This window comes from Hetaerina americana, unplaced genomic scaffold (assembly GCF_022747635.1).
Source record: "Hetaerina americana unplaced genomic scaffold, ioHetAmer1.1.p SCAF_81, whole genome shotgun sequence".
NCBI classification, from domain to species: domain Eukaryota; kingdom Metazoa; phylum Arthropoda; class Insecta; order Odonata; family Calopterygidae; genus Hetaerina; species Hetaerina americana.
This window is the reverse complement of record NW_027287439.1, coordinates 566,515-589,636: the sequence shown is the minus strand read 5'-3', so window position 1 is coordinate 589,636 and position 23,122 is coordinate 566,515. Positions and strand designations below refer to the sequence as shown.

Sequence of the window (23,122 nt, the reverse complement as noted above, 5' to 3'; positions counted from 1 at the left end):
GTGTGAATATCACACGCCGTCGGGCTTAGTACTAGGTGAATTCTACCATCACCCACCAAACTGACCTTATTATCTCATGGTTTTAATGGAACTTGAAAATTTTATTACATTAATTTGCAACATATATCACTGAAAGGCATCCATTTTTAAAATCCATAATTAATTGTATTGTGAAGACCGTTGTTCAACTAGATGTCACTATTTACTGAGAGGGCAAAACAGACGTTTTTAGGAAATACAATGAGCATATTTGTTTATGTCTGAAAATATTTGTAATTTTCAAGACTAAAAATAACTTGAATACCGTAAACAAACTCAGAAAAAATAATTCGTCACAATAGCCTTCAGTTGGGCTCGAATCCGCGACCTTCGCACCGGTGTCACTCCAACAATGGCGGCTTCTTATTTTATTCTCACCGGTACTTGGTATCCACGTGAAGAAGTTAAAAAGGGCTGGGACGAAAAAAATCAAAAGATGCGACGCCGGTGGGATCCGTCCACGATGTCGAGACTTCGGCACCATGGTCAGGCCAGGAAGTAGGCCCCTACGTTCACTGTTAGGCACCTCCGCCCCGAGCGGCACCGCAAGAATGGGGGAATTATATTCGCCTTTTATGTCTCCACAAACGTTCATTGACTGCCCAAGCGGGCAAGTATAAACCGTCCCGGTGAGTGAAGTCCCACCTTTACCGGTCATTGTACATAAGAAACGCATGGAATTGAAGAAAGAAACATGGCTGAGGTGGAAGTGTGGTTTGCGAGAAAGTGAAACTTAAAACTAGGAATAAAATATGAATTCTTAATCTAACAAGAAAGGAAAGCCGACAGGTTACTTCCAGTCACTCGCCGTGTTATTCGTCATCTTACTCTTTAGGCGTTATTCGGCATTATCATTCAGAACAAATTTCGATGAGGTAGGAAGTCGATACTCAGTTTTCATATTTTCATAATTTATCTTTTGGTATGTGAAGTAGAGGATAGTAAAAACTATCACGATGTAATTTCATATTTTTTTAATTTACGAAGCTTATGGAGATGTTTGAAACTATGTTTACTGTATTTTAATACTTGATGATCTTGTATAAATTATTATTTATTGAATGAACAACTACATGTACAAAATAAGGCTAAGTTCTCATAGCCTTCCAACATGGCGGAGGTTGCCGTGGATGATTGTTGCGGAGGTGATTGTTGCCTACATTTCAGAATATAATTTGGGCATGTCGATGTCGCGGTTAAATCGATGATTCATCCAACCGGTAGGAATTTATCCATGTTGAGTGTGTATAAATTATTTATTGATCAATATATTACACGATATGCATTGTAAGAGCCTCATCATTCACTCTGGGAGGTATTGCCTAAAGGACGCCATTATGGCATTGACTACGTAAAATGGCATCAGCATTTATTCCGTGAAAGGCACCAATGCCATTTCTGGATGCTATTCGAGTGTCAGACTGCCGAGCACTGGACAATATGGCATAATAGACTTGGCAAATGCATTGCTTTTTGGTAGTCATATGTCAAAATCGTCATACAAAACACAAAGTAAACATGAGAATTAAGGAGAATTCAGGGAGTTAATGCTGCTGATTTTTATTCACTCGCTACGGACTGTGAAAATATGAGTTTTAATAACTCGAAAGTGAAGGCTACGGGATTAATCAAACCATTTCGTAGTGTGCGGCGAATGTTTTGCCTGTTGTTTTTTAGTTCTCTGCGAATATTGAAGACTGTGATGGAGGGGAGAACATTAGGTAAGCGAGGGAGGGGAAAGAAAAGGATTGGGATATTTTTGGACGAAATGAAAGCAGTATGCGTGATTGAAGAGGGGCTTATTGTAGTGTCGGATGTCAGGTTGTTTTTGTAGAAGAGGCAAGTAAATGCATCATTGTACCGTTATCGAGGTTGTGTGCATCCAAAACCCTACCTTTGACGTTGAATTATCATTAACAATAAAAAAAACCATAAACACAGTAATCAACCCGAAGGTCGGTTTAGTAGGTGATGGCAGAGTTCACCCAGTACTAAGCCCGACGGCGTGTGAAATTCACACTTCAGGATAGGGGGGCCAGTTCCTTTCCCTCTGCCGGTTATGGTTTCCCAGGAAGATCTGGTACCCGAAAAATCACTTTAGCTTGGGTGGAGCTGCAGGTTCCCAAAGAGGTTTATCTGGGAATTGAACCCAGGACCTCTAACGCTCTACCCACTGGACTACCGCAACCCACATCGATCGTAAAACTGTATCACTATACATGCATATATGTATATCGGCAATAAGAGGCATCTTAGATTTCACGGATCCGCAACTTTAAACTCGTAAATGCGACAATTAAAGAAATTCCTTGGGAAATGTCAAATTGCAACGTTATTCCTACATAAGATTATTTGACGAATCTTAACTGAACAAAATTAGTTCATATTATGGACGAAATAAAGCTATATAACGTAATGATTTGATATATTTGTGGAGTGAAGTTTGAATTAAATTATTCTTTGATCATTTTACCAAATTGGCATTTTGTACAAAAACTACTTTAGCTCGAACTAAAATTGATGGCTGAGGATAGAGTACCGGAGAGTTGTTGGACAGAAATTCCGCGCCAGGAAGCAAGTCGCTTGCCTTTAAAGCAGCAATGATAACATTTTCATTGTTCGCTGATTATGCATATCACGTAGGTACGACACTGATGAAACACAAAACACAGGTACATTTCAACACTATGAATATGTTTGAGAAAGAACATATGCATTAGAATATGTGATAAACGCAATGCAATACAATTGATTTTCCATTTAAAAATGCATTCCATGAATAATACTTTAGTAGAAGGTTTACACAAAAATCTAATCTTATTCCTTCATGAAGAAAATGATGACTTGAAGAGTTTTGTGGAAAATAGATGCCTGATTATTTGCAAACTACATTAATATCTCCGATATAATAATATCAGCGAGCTATACCTCTAGAAGATCATTACGGAAGTGGAAGCCGTTGTAGGGAAACTCCAGAGGTTAGAATCTCCAGAAATAAGCGAAGATGTGGCCCGCGTTCTACGACCCGCGAAACCACCCAAGCAAAACATAACGACAAAGCAAAGGAAAGTCCTGCGGAACCTTCCGGACAACGACTACAGACAGCAAGGAAGAAATCTTTGGTCCTATTTTGCAAAGTAGTACTATTGGCCGTGCCTATCCATTTGCCTCAGCAAACATCACTCATGTCACTCTACAACGCGTAGGCACGTTTAGGTTACACTTTTACCTCAGGAAAGATTATACTTTTTTATTTGAGAAACGTTTGACGGGTGCGAACTTGGTAAGACTTAGCTCGTTTCTTTTGGTTGAGATGAAATCACGATGCCGATGTCACCCATGTGGAATAAGTAGCACTATCGTACGCAAAAATATATTGACGATAATCCTTATGGTGCAGTCAGTCCTCACGTGTACCCTTGTTTGGCTGGGCAACACCAGAGCCAACACACAAATCGCCATCACTTTTCACTTGGCATGAGCCAACACCTCAAACAGCTATTAGCAGATAACATTGTGATTTTACCATCTGTATTTCACATACGTACTACTGCAACCATACCTCGAGGATATTGAAAACTAGATACCACCACGCATCAATATGTTCAGAAGAAACTAATAAAAGGCACCGAAGAATGTCCACCGCGTCATGTGAAATAAGGAGAGGAACTGGTGACTACGCCCCGTAAGGCACAATGGATGTGTAAACTCCGAGGTGACACTATGTTTTCCTTACTTCCAGTTAGAAGCATGACGATCAAAAGGTCCGGCATTTGATGTGTACCCTGCTTTTCACGAGAGCAATGCCCTCCTTTCCCTGTTTATATGTCCAGTGGACCGATGACCCCTTCCTCTCCAATATACGCCTTCTGCACATAGCCCCTGCTCTTTCCTTGCGCTCGTATTCCGTCATCCTGAAACTTGTTAATTTCCTCAGTGCATGTGAATGGGACAATAATTTTAATTGATCAAGTGGCAGAGGTCAATGTGAAGCTATATAGCTCGCGATTAACACTCACGGAAACGGAAAACATTTATTTGATAGTTGTGTCCATCCAAAACCTACCTAAACCGGTGGATTACTTAATAATAATAATTCCTTGTCTTGACAGTCTCCTCGGCAAAATTCCTCCTTATTTTTTTATACCTACCATTTCCTCTTAAACCGTTCATTTTCCTCTCATAAAAAAACAAATTGTCAACGAAGTTATAGCAATGTGATACAGGACCACTGACCTATGCAAACGATGAGCTATGACCAAATGCAAACGGGGTAAACTAGAAAAAAATAGCTTTTTGATAAAATCAATCAGCGACCGCTGGAGGCCCCTATCCTGTAATTGGCAAGATAGGAAAGTATGCGAGTAATAATAATGTAAACAATGTATTCATTAATTGGTATTCCACCGGGGAAGGAAGGTTTTGGATGCACACAGGCTGAACAAGCTTACATTTATTAGCTTCGTCAAAAAAGACACCGCGCACTCTATTTCAACTGTTATTCTATTTTGCATGCTTTCTACATCCCTTCATTTTGTCCAACACTAGCAACTATTCTCAATTTGTTCACAATTCAAGCTCGAGTCACAAAATACCTTTAGTAAGTGAAGTACGATAGCGGAAGCGAAAACTCGAAATATTTCTCAACCTCGAACATCTAATGAGAAAACCTAACTCCAAGCATCAGAGCACATGAATGGTAGAAATTCGACATCCGACCCGCAGTTAAATATTGTTTCCATAGAGGAATATGATGGTTCCCTACAAGTATCGTCGAATTAAACAGATTGCACTTGAGATTTTGAACAAATCCAAAGAATTTCGACTATTTGGTTCTAATTTTATTTATTTCAGTACCCTGCTAGCCACCGCTAGGGTATGTGGCAGGGGTGTATACATACCAGGCTAATGTTGACCCGAATATGACTACCGCGGTCGGGCGATGTAATAAAGCAGGAATAAAAGTGGTCCGATAGCACTTCCCTGGGGAACACCTTAAGTAACTTCTACTGCATTTGAGCCAACTCCATCTATAAGACTTTTTGAATGGTCTGGTACAAAGAGAAGTGATAGATGGAGTTGGCCCAAATGAAGTATAAGTTACTTCAAGTGTTTCCCAGAAAAGAGTTATCAGACCTCTTTTATTCCTTATTTACGTTAACGATATTGACTCGGTGGTCCCTAGTAATATACGTCTATTTGCCGACGATGCAGTGGTTTACCGTAATATCCGTGATCTTGAGGGCACAGCAGCTTTATCAGATGACCTTAATGCTTTACAATGCTGGTGCGACACTTGGCAACGAGAATTAAACTTAAATAAGTGCGCAGTCATAAATATTTGGAAAAAGAACAATTCCCTCTGGAACGTCTACTGCACTGGGAACACCGAAATGGAATGTGTAGACTCAATTAAAAACCTAGGCGTTACCCTCACTCACGATCTGTCCTGGGAGAAACACATATGGGAAATATGTGGAAAAGCTAACAAAAAGTTAGGATTTATTAGAAGAGTGCTGGTTAGATGTGATGGAAGCCAAAGAGAAATGTTAGCCGTCGCTAATTAGTGTTCATTTAAAATATGCTGAAAGTATTTGGGATCCTCACGAAGTCGGATTATTTGCCAAATAGGATCGCGTGCAGCGTAGATGAGCTAAATTTCTAAAACGCTGTAATGATAAACTAAGCAGTGTATCCAAAATATTAGAGCTGCTAGGCTGGGAATCACTCGCGGAGTGAAAGTTACATTACAGATTGAAGCTCTTGCATAAATTGGGAGTCTCTTTAGCAGCGATATTATTACCCCCATCGTACTACGGTAGGAGAGATCATGCGAAGAAAATGAGAGAGGTTAAGTGTAGAACAGATATATTTAAGGTGTCATTTTTTGTACAAACGATAAGCGATCATAATAATATTGTCCGGCCGCGGTAGGGTCATATTCGGTTCAAAATAAGTCTGTATGTATTTACCCCCTGCCACACACCCCAGCGGTGTCTTGCAGGGTACATAAATAAATAAAATGAAAAATGAATTGTGCTCACCCTGTCAGCGGTAAGACAATGAGTGGCTTCCGACTCCGCGCTCGATCGCTCCACGCTCCCGCCAGGCAGGACACCATCGCCGGGACGACGCTTTCGATGAGACTCGAGATCATCAGCAGTGTCGCGGCTTTCGGATGCACCACCTCCTCGGCGGTGGGGTGGTCAGGGAGGGAGTCGCACCAGGGGCGAGGGATGTCGGGCGTGTCCTGGCACAATTTCCTCAGCAGGAGGTCGTGAAAAGGTGCTTCGAAGACTGAGGTAGCGTACGCTACGAGGAGAAACGAGGGCTCCACGGTCAGCTGCAGACAACGCCGCCATCCCGTGGGCGATTCCATCGCAGATGCCCAAGCTGAATCTTCTTCTCGATCGCTCCTCCCAAATGACCCCTAGCCATCACGCGGGCCTGATAATCCAAATTTGAGGAGAAATTAGATGAGATACGTGCTAATGCGAAATCATTCAAGATTTCGCCATACACGAAAATACGCTAAAATTAAAATCTCCGAGGATAAATTGTGTTTATCTTCTATTTCCCCGAAGGCATCATTTCTGCCTCTTCCCTCTGACATTTCACTGCGCTTCATCCGAGCTGTTGGCCTGTCTATCCCTTGTATAGTATGCTTCTCATTTATTTAGGTTTTTTATACTATGATTTATGCTTAAAAGTACATTGGACAATTTACAAGTATCTAGGGCAAATTAACAAAGGCATAAAACAGGAAAGCAATCAGGGGTTGAGGAAATTAAGAATGAATAGCTGTAGCAAACCAAATTAATCATTGAAATACTAATAATCCTTACCATCCGTTTTCCTTCCATCCTCGTTACATGCTCGTTCCACTCATCTTTAATGTTACACACCCATTCAGTCATTGGTAGTATTCTGTGTAAATCTCTGATGCTTACTAATCATGTCCCCTTCATCCTTTCCCGCTATTTCCCTAATCAAAATAATTTCACCAGTTTGCTTTAATTGATTTGTTGGACTTGTCTACGCTTTTGTTTCCACAGTTTCCATGAAATACGGCACAATAGGTCTGTTTACTGTTTTATACATTCTTCCTTTTGTTTCAGGTCCCGGGTATTAGTTTTCCTACAATTTGTGATTCAGGTAACCATAATTTATTTTCTGCTTTCCTTAGCTGCCGGATTATATTTTCGTTTAGGTCTCCATCGCTAGTTACGAGTACTCCCAATAATGTTAATTTTACTTACTTGCTCCATAATATCATTGTTTTGTTGTGGCCCATATATTGGTTCTTTCGAAATTACCGATGTCTTCATGTCTCCTGCTGATAATTCCTGATTTTTCCTAACTCGATGAATCTTAGTAGGACTCGTAGCTAGGAAAGAGCAATTCCCTCCCGCGCGCCTAATGCATCGGCAACACCGAAATGGAATGCGTAGTCTCTATTAAATGCCTAGGCGTTACCCGTTGATCGTTTAATTCTAGCACAGGATCTAGATTGCAATTCTAAATGGTATTATATTGGGGATTGTTATTAAATCATAATAAATGTTCGGTGGTAAATTTATTTAAAATATAACGGGATTTGTTCACAAAATGGCTTGAGTTGGCCTACAAGTAGTTGAGACGGTAAAATACTTAGGTGTTACGATTACTAGACTTAATTTTGGGGATCAGCATACACTGTCGCAAGTATGCGACATGGTTCTCCCTTCCTGGCTCCTCCGAATACCCACCCCAAGCAATCAACAACGCACTGTTGCAGGTGTACAACAATAGTATTCCTCCCTGGTTTTCCCCAAAACTCCCAAGCAACCAACGACAATGTTTCCAAGCGATCAACAACAATAGTATTCCTCCCCAGGGTTTTTCCCCAAAACTCCCACGTGACCAACAACAATGCTCCTAAGTTGGGTATAAAAGCCCTGATCGCGGGGCGAAAAGCAGTCAGTGGTTATCTGGCGGTGACCGGTAGGGCACGAAGCTTCGGCAGTGTTGCGCTTGTCGCGACAGCGTGTCCTATTCTTGACTCATCTTGGACGAGGGCTCCGCCCAGGTTACGTTCGTCGTGACCGCGTCCAACCTGCCTACACCCTTTCCCAAGTCAGTGGTTATCTGGCGGTGACCGGTAGGGCACGAAGCTTCGGCAGTGTTGCGCTTGTCGCGACAGCGTGTCCTATTCTTGACTCATCTTGGACGAGGGCTCCGCCCAGGTTACGTTCGTCGTGACCGCGTCCAACCTGCCTACACCCTTTCCCAGGTAAGGGTCAGTTGGTTATCTGGTGGTGACCGGTAGGGCACGATGCTTCGGCTATGTTGCGCTTGTCGCGACAGCGTGTCCTATTTTCTGACTCAACTTCGGACGAGGGCTCTGCCCAGGTTATGCGTGTCGTGACTGCGTCCGCCCTGCCATACCCCCTTCCTGACGGACGCGCGTTGGTGTACTGAGGGTCTAGCCATCCATAAATTGCGTATAACTTTGTAAATGGTGCATTTCAACTGTATTTTGTATAATAAACGATTGTTTGGGTAAGACTTGGTGTAGTATCTCTGACTTTCCCCGATACCCTTTGTGTCGCAACAGTTAGGAACGCCCCTTGCGACATATTGGTGTCAGGTGTGTGGGTTACGGTTGGACTGGTAATTTATTCAGTGAATGCGATAGTTATCATAGATTTTCATGTTCCCGTGTACCTTTTTAAATCGGAAAATTAGCCCAACCAGCGCCCACCGTGGGTATCGGATAAACTCGGAGTATGAAAAAATAAATTAATTAAGCACCCTCAAAATTTTAACGTAATTAGCATTGGATTAAATTTCGCGATGGATGGCCTTAACCCTCATAGACTTGGTTACTGTAACCCTTTTCTCGATTATCAAGGAACCGTCCCTGAATTTAAACTCGGCAATACACTCGACTTCACACCTTCGGTTAATGTGTTAGAACAGCCGGGAAGTAGCACGAGCCCCCAAAATGTTTGCGGAGAAGCTGCGCAAACCGCCGCTATTGGCAGCCAGTTTCATTTAATTCCAACGTTTAGCGGTGAAGATGAGATAGGGGTTGACAAATTTTTGGAAAGCGTTCGTATTGTAAGTCATCTTAGTGGTTGGAATGAAGCACAGACCTTAGGAGTCGCTCAACTTCGGCTTGGAGGAACCGCCGCGGATTTTGTCTCTGCAAATCATCACATATTAGGTTCATACGCGGACTTTTCCATTAATCTCAAAAGGAGATTTTCCCTTAAGGCCTCTCCAATCATGTTAGAAAAAATATTTAACACTTGTGTACAAAAACCGCTGGAGAGCGTCGCAGAATTTTCAACCAGATTGCGCAATGTCGCCCGTAGGCTACGCGAGTCATGGGGCGAGATTGATTCAGAAACAGCGAAGAGAATGATTGAAGGTAGACTTCTCGCGCAATTTTTAATTGGGCTGAGGGAAGAGATTGGCAGGTTTGTGTTGGTGCGTAATCCAACGAACTTGATTGAGGCAGAAGGGTTCGCAAGCGTTGAAGAAGCTAGCGTCAGAAATTACGCCGTCAATAGAGAAGTAAATTCACCTCAACAGTCTCATGCGTGGTTGTGTCAATCGCCCCATAGGTGGCCGCCGTCTCCAAATATAACGCCTTGGTCAGGGATGCACGCGAATCCGCCAAATGTTGCAGGTTGGCAGTTTCCCGTGGAACAAATTAACGCCGCGCAGGCTGTCGGGAGAGGTTCCCAAGTAAGATCGGTTCCCCCGGGGCAAGGAGGGGCAACAAAGGATAATCACGGCGCACGCGTTTGCTTTCGCTGCGGTAAAACCGGTCACATTGCTCGAGCGTGTAGACAGAGTGAGAGGGGAACGAGGCCGTCTTTGTGTTTTAATTGTGGTAATGAAAATCATTTCTCTACAGATTGCCCGCTCGTGATATGCGGCATCTGTCAAAAGACTGGCCATCTTCCCAAACGCTGCCCGAGGCGCGAAAATCCCTTCGCGGCGGGAAACGCCGATCTCCCGACCGGGAGGTCGGGACAGATTTAATTCTAGCGGTCACTCCAGAAGCGGGTTGGACAATAATCGTCAAAATTTTAGGGAAAGATTACAATTTTCTAGTGGACACGGGAGCAGCCGTTACCATCATTAACAATAAAAAATTTCCTTTTGGCCAATTAAAGATTTCTGATTACAATTCTCGAGTGCGAAGCGCGTCAGGTCATCCCTTACCAATCATTGGACAGAGTTGCGTGCCATTTTTGATCGAAGATAAATTATATCCCCATGACGTCTTAGTAGTGGATTTGGGGGAAACGAGCTATGACGGTCTTCTAGGCCTTGATTTTATGGTTCGTTACGGGAAAAGTATATCGTTCAATAAACGGAAAATAAGAATGGGTGAGGGACACGAGACGAACCTAAAATCTAATACCGTAACATCGCAGATGAACGAGCCCAGAGGCGCCCATGAAATTGGAGTTTCGGAAGAGGTCAAGGCGTTTGATTCTTTCATTTATAGTATAATTAATGGCAATGATTGGCAAATGGCCACGTATGATTTAGTATTCCTTGAGGAAAAAACGATAAGCGACACTAAAAACCAAAGTGCTCTTCCGGCAGAGATAATGAAATGTAACTCGCGAATAAATAATAGTATGGAGGGAAGTTGTTTTCAAGTAACGATGGAGGAATCGACAGCGAAGGACGATGGGAATAAGGATAACGGATCTCTAAATAAGGATTCACAGAAATTAGCAGAGGTGGCGAAGGCCGAAAGAGTCATAGATAGGGTGCCACCCGCGTCGCAATCAGGCTGCACCGCTAGGGACGAAGTTATTGGCGATGTCTTTAAGGTTTCCACCGACTCCCGGTTTGGGATAAAGGAGTTGGGTGATGATTGTGGTTTTCCGCCAGTAACAGAGGATCGATTTGTTGTCCCCCGGTGCGACGAAGTTATTGGCGATGTCTTTAAGGTTTCCACCGACTCCCGGGTTGGGATAAAGGAGTTGGGTGATGATTGTGGTTTTCCGCCAGTAACAGAGGATCGATTTGTTGTCCCCCGGTGCGACGAAGTTATTGGCGATGTCTTTAAGGTTTCCACCGACTCCCGGGTTGGGATAAAGGAGTTGGGTGATGATTGTGGTTTTCCGCCAGTAACAGAGGATAGATTTGTTGTCCCCCGGTGCGACGAAGTTATTGGCGATGTCTTTGAGGTTTCCACCGGCTCCCGGGTTGGGATAAAGGAGTCGGGTGATGATTGTGTTTTTCCGCCAGTAACAGAAGATAGATTGGTTGCCCCCTTGTGCGATGGCAAAGTTCGCGAAATTCAGACCGGCGCTAGTAATGGGATTGGCCGATCGAGAAAAATTATATTAGAGGAATCTATTACAGTACCGCCGTTATCCGTTGTGTTGTCGAAGGTAAAGAGTCAGATGGCTGAAGGCGAAGAGGTGCGAGTCGTGGAAAGCGAGAGAGATTTATTTATTCTGCCGAGTATTGCTTCGGTGTCACCTGAAGGCACCGTCCCCATATTACCTTGTAACATTCATAGCAGCGAACAAAAGTTAAAAAAGGGCCATATAGTCGAGGTGGTGCCATTTCGGGAGGAAGCTCAGGCACCCCTCACTAACTGGGTAGACGCTGAGGACGAAAATTTCTGGCCAGACCCTTCCGCGATGAAAAGACTTGTCGCGAGTCAATGTTAGTGAAGTTCCGTCCGAGGCGATGGAGCCTCATGAGGGGAGAGTTTGCATGGCAACACCCGAGAGTCTGGTGAGGAGGACCGGGACGATCCATTGGAAGATTGGTGGCTTTCCCCCGAAGGAGGACCCCCGGAGGAAAGGCCATCTCTCGCCCCCGCAGGACATCTCAACCAGCCAGAGGTTGTGGGATTGGTGAACCAGTACGAAGAGCGCCGGTTCCGTTGCTGGTGGGTTGCAACCATGCGGGAATTTGAGGAATCCTGGGCATCCACCTCGCATGGACTCTCCTCAAAGGGATGCAGACCGAACTCAATCGAGAACTCGTTTAGTTCCCCAGAGTCTCCTCATTGTGCTCCCCTACAGTGTAGACTCCCCTCTACGCTTGTAGAGGCCAATGCTGTCCCTAAAGGACGTAAAAGACATAATAAGGCCAGACAATTAATATATCGACGTCGCCGGGCTCTAAGAGTGCAAGCTTCCCAAGCCCTCACGCCGAAATAAGTGTTTGTGAATTAGGGTTAAGTGTTTCTATGTTCGAGATTATTAAGTGTTTGTGCATTAGGGTTAAGTGTTTCTATGTTCAAGATTATTAAGTGTTTGTGAATTAGGGTTAATTGTTTCTATGTTTAAGATTGATAAGTGTTTGTGCATTAGGGTTAAGTGTTTCTATGTTCGAGATTATTAAGTGTTTGTGCATTAGGTTTAAGTGTTTCTATGTTTAAGATTATTAAGTGTACCCTGTGTTAAGTGTACCAAAAAGTGATTCATTAGTGATCTTGCTATGTTTGCCCTTAAACCAGCATTGGACCAATGATTGAATGTTAATACGAACAATTTTGGACTCGGAAAGAAAAACTCTCTGTGTAAAGAACTTCGTAGTCATTTGGGATTCCAAAGAACGTGGTTATAAAATGTGGATTTTTTGTGTTAATTTTAAGTAAACGGTGAATATTTTAAGGCAAATACATCCGTATAAACAGAAGATTGGGGTTGCATTTTCTGGCAGGTACAAAATGCACAAGTTAAATATATCTTAAAGAAGATTGCTCAATTGACCGGTGATAAGGATTGGCCACTGCTGTACTGCAGACCGAAGAACTTCTCACTCTGTAACAAATTAGTTTTGTCCCTCTCTCCCGGCATTCTTCCCAGCTATCCCATGAAGCCAGATGACTCAATACTATGGTGATGCTAGCCGAGTATGGGGTGTTAACACCTTCTATCCCTGCTCCCGGTCTCCTAAAAAAGGCGACCCAGAGAGCGGAGCGAATGAATACACCAGGCTTGGCATAACGGGCGCCTGAGGAAGGGATGTTTTACCCCTTTACAAGGTGGCTCACGTTAAAATAGCGCGGCATTCTGGAAGGATTGCCCTGCTAGTCATTTTACTCATGCAACAAAGGAGTCAGAAAAATACGATTTTTGAGGTTCACCCCTTTCCGGCCCCATCAGTAGATGGTGATCAAAATATTTAATTGACCACAGATTCACTTTACCTGGCGGTGAGTGATTTCAAAATGCAATTTGTAAAAATTGCTCACAGATGTGGTGTGCACATAATTAAGGCCCCCTATACAATTCACAGTGAGAAGCTCGGACGTTGGTATGACAGCAGGTTTTGAGAATGAATGGTCATGGGAGTTTTACCTTACCTCCCAGATGCTCAGCTGATGATGGCTTCCAATACCTGCCAGGAATAGTCAGCCGAAACCAGAAAGATAATATTCTTAACATGGTGAATGTGTCCAATGCTCCACTGTTCTCAAATTTGTATTGTGTCGTAAAAAATTGTTGTTTTCAAGGGAAAAACTGATTGTGAAAAACTTTTCCTGCTTACCTTGCTGTTGAAAATTTTCGGGTTATGTTCAAGTGCTCTATAATAAGTTTTGTATTTTTAATTTGTGTATGTTGTTTTCCTGGAATGGTTAGACCCTTGATTTTATTTGCTACCGGGGTAATGTCGCAAGTATGCGACATGGTTCTCCCTTCCTGGCTCCTCCGAATACCCACCCCAAGCAATCAACAACGCACTGTTGCAGGTGTACAACAATAGTATTCCTCCCTGGTTTTCCCCAAAACTCCCAAGCAACCAACGACAATGTTTCCAAGCGATCAACAACAATAGTATTCCTCCCCAGGGTTTTTCCCCAAAACTCCCACGTGACCAACAACAATGCTCCTAAGTTGGGTATAAAAGCCCTGATCGCGGGGCGAAAAGCAGTCAGTGGTTATCTGGCGGTGACCGGTAGGGCACGAAGCTTCGGCAGTGTTGCGCTTGTCGCGACAGCGTGTCCTATTCTTGACTCATCTTGGACGAGGGCTCCGCCCAGGTTACGTTCGTCGTGACCGCGTCCAACCTGCCTACACCCTTTCCCAAGTCAGTGGTTATCTGGCGGTGACCGGTAGGGCACGAAGCTTCGGCAGTGTTGCGCTTGTCGCGACAGCGTGTCCTATTCTTGACTCATCTTGGACGAGGGCTCCGCCCAGGTTACGTTCGTCGTGACCGCGTCCAACCTGCCTACACCCTTTCCCAGGTAAGGGTCAGTTGGTTATCTGGTGGTGACCGGTAGGGCACGATGCTTCGGCTATGTTGCGCTTGTCGCGACAGCGTGTCCTATTTTCTGACTCAACTTCGGACGAGGGCTCTGCCCAGGTTATGCGTGTCGTGACTGCGTCCGCCCTGCCATACCCCCTTCCTGACGGACGCGCGTTGGTGTACTGAGGGTCTAGCCATCCATAAATTGCGTATAACTTTGTAAATGGTGCATTTCAACTGTATTTTGTATAATAAACGATTGTTTGGGTAAGACTTGGTGTAGTATCTCTGACTTTCCCCGATACCCTTTGTGTCGCAACAGTTAGGAACGCCCCTTGCGACACACGTATGTACTCTCTGCCGGCGAGCATATGAAAAATTTGGATTTATTAGACGCATTGTCGGCAAAAGTGACTCGAAGGTCAAGGAACGTCGTTACCACGCTCTTTTAAGGCCTCATTTAGAATATGCATGTAGTGTATGGGATCCGAGTGAAAAAGGCCTCATTCCGGAAATTGATAAGATTCAACAACGGGCAGACCGTTTTGTTAAAAATTCTTACGATAAACGCAAAGCTTCACCGAAATGCTTATGGATTTGGGGTGGGAATCATTGGAAAAGAGACGATTCAATGCAAGATTGAAATTATTAAATAAATTCAGATCCGCATGTATCAGCACCGAGGTCTCGCACATTATTCGTACTCCTACATACATTCGTCGCTTGTATCATGTATATAAAATTCGGGAAATGGATGCCAGAACTAGCAGACTCATGGGCTCCTTCCTCCCATGGACAATACGGGATAACAACTGAAGGGTTATAGATTGCGAAAATTCCACTTGCCACCCTCAGCGCCTAGGGAATAATTAGTTCTACTCAATTGCATACACTATCACTGACGTGTTTTGTTGTCAAAACTCTTTCTTTCCATATGACCTCATTAGAATGCCATTAAATAATGTAAAGCTTGTTACAGTAAGTATTGCTTGCTCGGCTTTGTCTGTTTTTAAGTTTCCTCTTCCATCCCTCGTCTGTCTCTCTCTGTGGAGGGACCCTCCCGCTACCTGCAGCGTTGGCTCACATTCCCTACCTGTTTTCTTAAGGAGGAGACTGTTGCATGCCCATGTGTTAGTGGAATTTCGCCTTCTTACTTTTCATATTCTAGCTTGAACATTATTGGATACATGTCATACTGCATCCTAAGGCGCAATCAATTGTTAAATGATAGTATTTGTATTTGCATGCGTGTGGAAGAAATGGATTTTTGCATGAATGTGTACGCCACTTTGGGTATAGCTTTGCATGGATGTGTTGATTTTGCATGTGTTTTTCTTCTCTTTTCCGGATGGTGACCAAACACTCCCCGCCGCACGCCCTTGCAGGGTATTATGTATATGTAAATGATGTAGATATCCCAACTCAAGACCTCTCCTGAGTGAAACACGTACAGGGAATACGTGGACAAGCTAAGAAAAAATTATGATTTATTAGAAGAGTACTGGGTATATGTGATGAAAAGGGCAAAGATGAATTATCTTTCGCTGGGTAAACCTCATTTAGAATATGCTGCTGGTATATGGAATCCTCATGAAGTTGGATTAATTGCCGAAGAGGATCGCGTGCACCGTAGAACCGCTGGATTTGTAAAACGTTGTCACGATAAACTTAGTAGCGTATCCAAAATATTAGAGCAGCTAGGCTGGGAAACACTCAATGGAGCGAAGGTTAAATTACAGATTGAAGCTCTTACATAAATTGGGAGTCTCTTTAGCAGTGATGTTGAAAATGTATTATTACCCCCATCGTACTACAGTAGGAGAGATCATACTAGTAAAATTAGAGAGATTAAGTGTAGAACGGATAGATTTAAGATATCATATTTTGTACGAGCGATAGGGAATCATAATAACATTGTCCGACCACGGTAGAGTCATATTCGGGTCAAAATAAGTCTGTATGTATTCACCCCCTGCCACACACCCTAGCGGTGGCTTTGCAGGGTACTAAAATAAATAAGTCATTCACATTTTCTGCCACCAGAACAACGTTATCAACATAACACAGGACACATATATTACTTCCTTCCATTCTGTAACATTTTTTATTTTGACCTTTTTTATCATTTCCTGGTGTAATCCCTTCCTCTGCTAAAATTGGTCCAGGAAAGCCTCCTTGGCATAGAGTGATCTCATTTTCCCTGTACCCAAGTGCATAGCAATTTGCTTTCATCGAGGACGGAGATATCTTTCGTTTAAAAGTTTTAGAATGTTTTCTGAACGAACTGCCAATGCCTTCTTCAGAACCGCACATGAAAGCATTAGAAATTACTAAACTCTATCTTTTTCTCAACTATTTTCCGAATTACGAACTGAGCGTAATTTCAATTTCCACCCCTAATTAAACCTGGTTGCTCGTCTTCTAAAGCTATTAATTTTTTAGATTGTCACTTATTATCCTCGTCGCTAACTTTAACTATTTCCTAAGTAAATTACTTCCTTTGTAGTTCCTACGGGACATGAATGTCATCTTTTTCGAAGATGCGCAATCTTAACATTTCTATGACACAGATTCGTATCCACAATGTTTTGTAACAATTTTACCAATTCCTCCACTACATTCTGTCCACTATATTTGATGAGTTCGTTCGTAATTTCATATTTGCCGGCCGATTATATTCACACATATATACGTCTGACTATCATATAAGTACCTATACGTACAGGTACCTGTATGTGTGTGTGCATGTATATTAATATGATATATATATATATATATATATACATATTCATATATATATATATATATATATATATATATATTTATATATATATATATATAGATAATAAATTAGACAGCAACAAACAATATAGAAACACATAAAAAGACCACTCACACGTTATTTCTCGATCATTTCGACGGAATTCTGCTCCGTCTTCATCGGAAGATATAGAAGTAATGTATTATTATATAGAAGTACCGAATATATATATATATATATATATATATATATTCGGTTTCTTAATCACTCCTTTGACTCCTTTTCCTCGAACGATAGGAGATCATTACAACATTCACTAACCAAGCGAAGGTAAAATTACAGATTGAAGCAATGAGGAATAAATGAGGTCCGATAACACTTCCCTAGAGAACGCCTGAAGTAACTTCTACTGCATTTGAGCTAACTCTATCTATTACAACTCTTCGCACCCGAGCCTTCAAAAAGCCATCAAACCCTGGAAAGTTTATCAATGCTATATGCTTCTAGCTTTGCGAGTAGTTTACTATGAGGTACTTTGTCGAAGGCTTTCTTAAAATCTAGAAAAATCGTGTCCACTGTAACATTGCTCTCTCCCGAAATAAGAATATCATGAACAAAAAACGCAAGTTGTGTCTCGCATGATTTACCCTTCTTGGAAACCGTGCTGATTTTTCATTAATAACTCTTGACTATCGAGGTGCCTCACGATCGAACTAGCAACTATACGAGCTATTTTCCATAACCTTGCACGATATGGATGCGAGGGAAATAGGTTTGTAAATTTCTCGGTTCGTCCTTGTCTCCGTTTTTAAATATTGGTGTTACGTTAGCCGTTTTCCAATCTCTGGGAACCTTGTGATCTACCTGCGACTTCTTAAATATTATATCTAGATACGGCGCAATCTCCGAAGCTAGATCCTTAAATATACGAGCGGGTATTTCATCGGGTTCGGAGGATTTGTTAGTCTTGATATATTTCAGCGAACATTCTATCCCATTGCATGAGATTTCAATTTTGGGCATCGGCACGATTTCGCAAGCTATCGGAGGAATTCGGTGAGACATTGTTCAAGACGCTTTAAATGAAAGAATTTAATGAGTTAGCCTTTTCCAAACTGCTGGTTACTCTTTCGCCTTTATCATTTTTGAGTGAATTAACAGTTGACTTATTTCCCTGAACTTTTCCTACGCAACACCAAAATTCTTTCGGATTCTCTTTCAAATTTTCCGCTATCCTTTTCCTGTTGAATTCACTTAACGCTTTCCGAAATTTATTCTTGGCATTCGCCCTAGATATCATGTAATCATAAGTTATATCATTATTTTTGTCACTAGAGATATCATCTCTAATATTTTTTTATCTTGGCGTGACATAGCCTTTGACATCGTAAACCTTTTTAAACATCCGCGTTATACCTTCTCAGTTCCGTGCTATCTTTTATAAATTTACTGGGAATGAACTTGTTCCTGCTGCACGCGTGATCTCAAGTAAGTGATTCCACGTATCCTAAGTATTTCGGTGATTATTTTCCTAAGATGCGCTTTAAATTTTAAGCGTACTTTCTTAAAACGAGCAAATTGATTCTGTAGCACGCACTTTAGGCCATTGTTGTTTCCTTCTTTAAGCAAGTAAATTTTCCTTTAAGGCTTCTTATTTCGAACCCCGTTTAGTGAAAACTTAGCATTTACTGTGGTCACTAATTCCTTTTAAAGTTTGTATAGTTAAGACTTTTTCTGAAATATATGTTGTTAACAAATCAAGAATATTATCGCCCCTCGTCGGTGAAGTGACAAGTTAATTCAATGAGTTCAACGTAAAAGAATTCAATAGCGATTCGCAGATATCATTGTCTAAACCGCCCGTTTTAAAACTATACGAGTTAGCGCTCTAGTCAATAGGTGGGACTTTGTTATCTCCACCGATTATAGCGTCGGGATCATTGTATTGGGATAAAAAAAATCTTTGATTTGCTGAACTGAATTGTCTCTGTCGACTGGCGGTCTGTAAAATGCGCATGCATTAATTCTTTTGGATTGAGGACTATAAATTGAGCACAGAACGCTTTCCAAACCATTACCCGGAATTACCTTAGCCTTGCTGACACAAGAATTTTTAACTGCAATAAAGGCACCGCCCCCGATTCTTTTTGTTCTGTCTTTCTGTAAATGGAATAGGATTTTGGGAAAATTTCACCCTCGGCAATATCCGTGGGTAACCAGCTTTCTGTCCCATTAATTACACCTTCGCCTGTGCTTTGAATAAGGTGATGATATTCTGTGACATTGTTTTTTAAACTTTGGCAGTTTACTACCAATAAAGATAATGTTTCCTTGGCATTACGGTTTTTTGAATTCATAATAAGGATCATCTTCTTATTAATATTGAATCCCTTATAAAATTTTCCGTCCGATGCTATCTGAGTCGTGTTAAATGAACTATTGCTAGCACTGAATCTCACTTCATTGAAAACTACATAATTTGGCAAAGAAGACTTTAGATACCCACTAATTGACCTACACTTTAATCTAAAAAAGCCCTACAGTGTTCGAATATCTTACCCGATACACACCTAGCGGCTTCAGACGTGTAGTAAACACCATAAGGGGGATCCTACACGATTGGTTCGCGGGCTGAAGGTCGAAGAAGGACGCCCCGATATCCCTACAGAAAGCACGCAACCTTTGAATAATGCCTTCCACTCGGCTCCAAACCAGAGGTCCACGATCATTCCTTGGGACAAGGCTTTCCTCGTCATTGTCATTGACATGAGCCATTGCCATGACACACGCAAATAATTTTCAAAAATGCGACTTGTTTTTCCTTTCGTCCGAAGTTTTCGAAAAGATTTGGTGAGGGGTAAATTATTGACGCTTACAATCGTCATGAAATTCCGACGAATTTTCGAAAAAAATGTTCTCATATAAGTTAAGTGTGAGGAAAAAACACCTGAATGGAAATTTTTTCCGAAAGATTCAATTGATTCCAACGAAATTTTGTGAGTAATTAATCTCATGCAATATTCCCGCAGTGAAATACGAGTAAAACTCGTAAAATCTACGCTCGGATTTCGGGCGGTAAGGCTTGAAGAATGCTTCCAAACCGACAGCGACACCCGGAAAAATGCAACCACGTTAAATAGCGCTGACGTCATGCGCCTGACTTTGAGGATCACACTCCTCACCCTCTTCTTCTCGAGCAACTTGAGAGGCGGTCTTGTCCTCCAAACCAAACCGAAGTCGTGAGTCAATGGGAATAACAAGTCTCTTCCTCACAGGGACTTCCTTCGCTTTCTTGATTTTCGTGAGCGACAGTGCCCAAGGGAAAAATATCAAGTGAACAACCTCTTGTCATTATAGCTGTCCAAACTTAATCTAAAAAGTACAGGGGACGAAGTCACACATAATTGGGAGTTCAAACCCTCTACCCCCCACCGCCGGTAACATTGGACAATCTCGATGCAGCCCAAGTATGGCTGTGCGACACTTCGATATGTCGAGTTTGGGTCAATATTAACGTTGATGTCAACCTGTCGACACTGACTTAAGGTGTTGTTGGCATATCGAGCGCGCTATTGATGTCGAGTTCGATATCGTTATGCATATAGGACCAAGACATTCCGCGGGCGACAGTCATGACTCCTAACATCTGTCAAATATGGAGAAGGAAGTCTTTTAAAATATACGTATGGTACGTAATAGCACTTATTTCTTTCAGTTCGATTAAGCCCAGTGGGAATCATTTCTCCAAAGTTATTAGAAGTTCAATTCTCCTTCTGCGGTGAGTTTAAGAGACGAGACGGCATTTAACCGTTTAACGAGACTGAGATTTAACCGAGACGACGCAACAATGAATTTCGACGGATATCGGTATCGACGCCGACGCTGAATGTCGACCTCGACATTCAAAACGCTGAGGTCTCACAGCTCTGCTCCACGCTACAGTAAAGTTGTTGCCCTTTAAAAAATCATCTTCCCACTCTCATTTTTCATATTTCATTCTGACTAGTTCTACAAACCTCCTTATTGCATGTTCCCTAACTCATATACTCCATTCATTGCCTCATCTCTAACGCTTTTATCAACACCTTTGTCTAATAGACCAGGTCTCCAGAACATTCAGCGTGACACTCAAAGTTTTAAATTTTTCGCTAATATTTTCTTTGTCTTTACCTTGAGAAAAATGATTTCGTCTAGACTTAAGCTGTAATTTCACTCCATTGCAGCTCATCACATTACTATGTGGGTGGCTTTAAGCTTTTTACTACTCATAAATGACTCTTCTTCGCGATTAATTGACCTTATCTATCAAAGAAGAACTCGTAATCAGCGACGTGCGTGCTTTCCAAGAGCGTTCGTACTCGCGTGAAGTCCTGGGTTAGAGCACTAGGATATTAACAATCGAAGATATTAATTTTTTTATTGAAATGAAATAATTCAAGGATCTTTAAAAGCAAACCACGAGTAATAGGGAAACTAGTGGTGTGACGATGTAGATTTAAGATGTAATTTTTTCTAAGAATAATAAGGGGTCATAATAACATTTTCCGATCGCGGTAGGGTCATGTTCGGGTAAAAATTAGTCTGGTGTGTATTCACCCCCTGCCATACACCCTAGCGGTGGCTTGCAGATTACATAAATAAATAAATCTTTAGAGTCGTGATGAATCCTCACGTCCGCCTTCCCCTTCCGCTGCCTCAGGAAACTGGGTACTGAGTTCCGCGAAAAAGGAGATGCCAACTTCCTCAAGGGAACTCCCCTTCCTTTCATTGACACTCAAATATGAGAAAGAGCTCTGCATTGCTTGGCATTGCGGAAAATATTAGTTACGAGGGTCATCCGGAAAGTAGTACTCGTACATCAAGTTCTCACGGAAAGAGGTCAAAGCTAGCACCAACAACGCGGCAAATACCGATAGCTCTTGTATCCTAAGATACAGGGAATGCATTTGTTGGGGGAAGGAGGAGGGAGTTGGGGGTTTGTACAATTTTGATAATCGAAATTGAAATATATCAAACTATTTTTTTAAATGATAACAACTATTATTAATCGCAGCCCAAGAGATTAAAGAAATGAACATGAAATTATACAGACCACATCTAAGTTTGAGCTCCTTCTTCCTTGCAGAATGGAAAAGCTTCCTCCCTCGCCTCGCCTCCTTATTCTTCAGAAGAATGGTTGGTTGAACCTGGAGATTTTCCAGATGATATCGCGTACTCCAAAGGCTACGTGGGTTCGAATCCAGCCTCCGATGAGAACGATCTTCTTAATCTTACAATGGATTATCCTCACTTTGGTGCGCGACGTTGGTCCCCATCTTCGGAGAACTTTAAAATAAATACGTGTAATGAGACAGAATGACCGTCCGTGTACTGAATTATACCAAAGTTACGGGTCTTGTGCGTGAATACCATCGAAATCGGACGGATATGACCGCCGGCATGCGCGGATTCTCCCGGCAGTGCCGTCCGTCTCTCGGCGAGTGACGAAGCGAGGGTGGGGAGGGATGTGAATGCAATGTGGGGAGGGGAGGGATGTGAATGCAATGAGGGGAGGGGAGGGAGCGGGGAAAGGAAGGAAAGACTGTTGCTGATTGTGGGGTTATTCCGGGGAAGGCGTTCGCGGTTAAACACAGAGAGAAAAATGGAGTGCTGGCCTATGAACATTTATCACAACACTACGCAATTGGACTCCATCCGCACGCTGTGGTCGGATTGGTGCGGTGGCTAATGTGCTAGCTTCCCACATCGTGGACCCGGGTTCGAACAACGGCAGCAACAAAGTTTATCGGATGTATCACGTTCCCTACCAAGTGTTCTCTGAGGAAAGCCCCTGGAAGTGAATTACGCCGTCCGTCGGATGGGACGTTAAACTGTTTGTTCCCTTGGCATATTTCTTTATTAGAGTAATAGGCTAATGCCGACGCCGGATTTCTCTCACCACGTATTCTTCCCCGATCCCCCTTACAATTTCGCCTCTACCTAATAAAGCCATCAGAATAAATGTTGCAAAAGAACATAGCCGTTCAGTGCCACCCCTAATAAATACTACTAATATTCCATCCACCAAAGAAGAATATAAAGAGAATTTGGTGATGA

The 23,122-nt window shown here is 42.4% G+C and overlaps 1 protein-coding gene across 2 annotated transcripts in view; it reads right to left on the bottom strand.

Annotated features, from left to right (window-relative positions):
- Window positions 1–22,474, bottom strand: part of LOC139698308 (probable peptidoglycan muropeptide transporter SLC46) — a 30,643-nt gene extending 8,169 nt beyond the window's left edge. For both annotated transcript variants that reach the window (XM_071597195.1, XM_071597192.1), the window contains exons 1-2: window positions 22,119–22,474; window positions 6,084–6,486 (exon numbers count right to left, since the gene is read on the bottom strand). In XM_071597195.1, coding sequence (XP_071453296.1) covers window positions 6,084–6,418 — 335 coding nt within the window. In that variant the 5' untranslated portion in view covers window positions 6,419–6,486; window positions 22,119–22,474. The remainder of the gene's footprint in view (window positions 1–6,083; window positions 6,487–22,118) is intronic.
- Window positions 22,475–23,122: the final 648 nt, after the last annotated feature.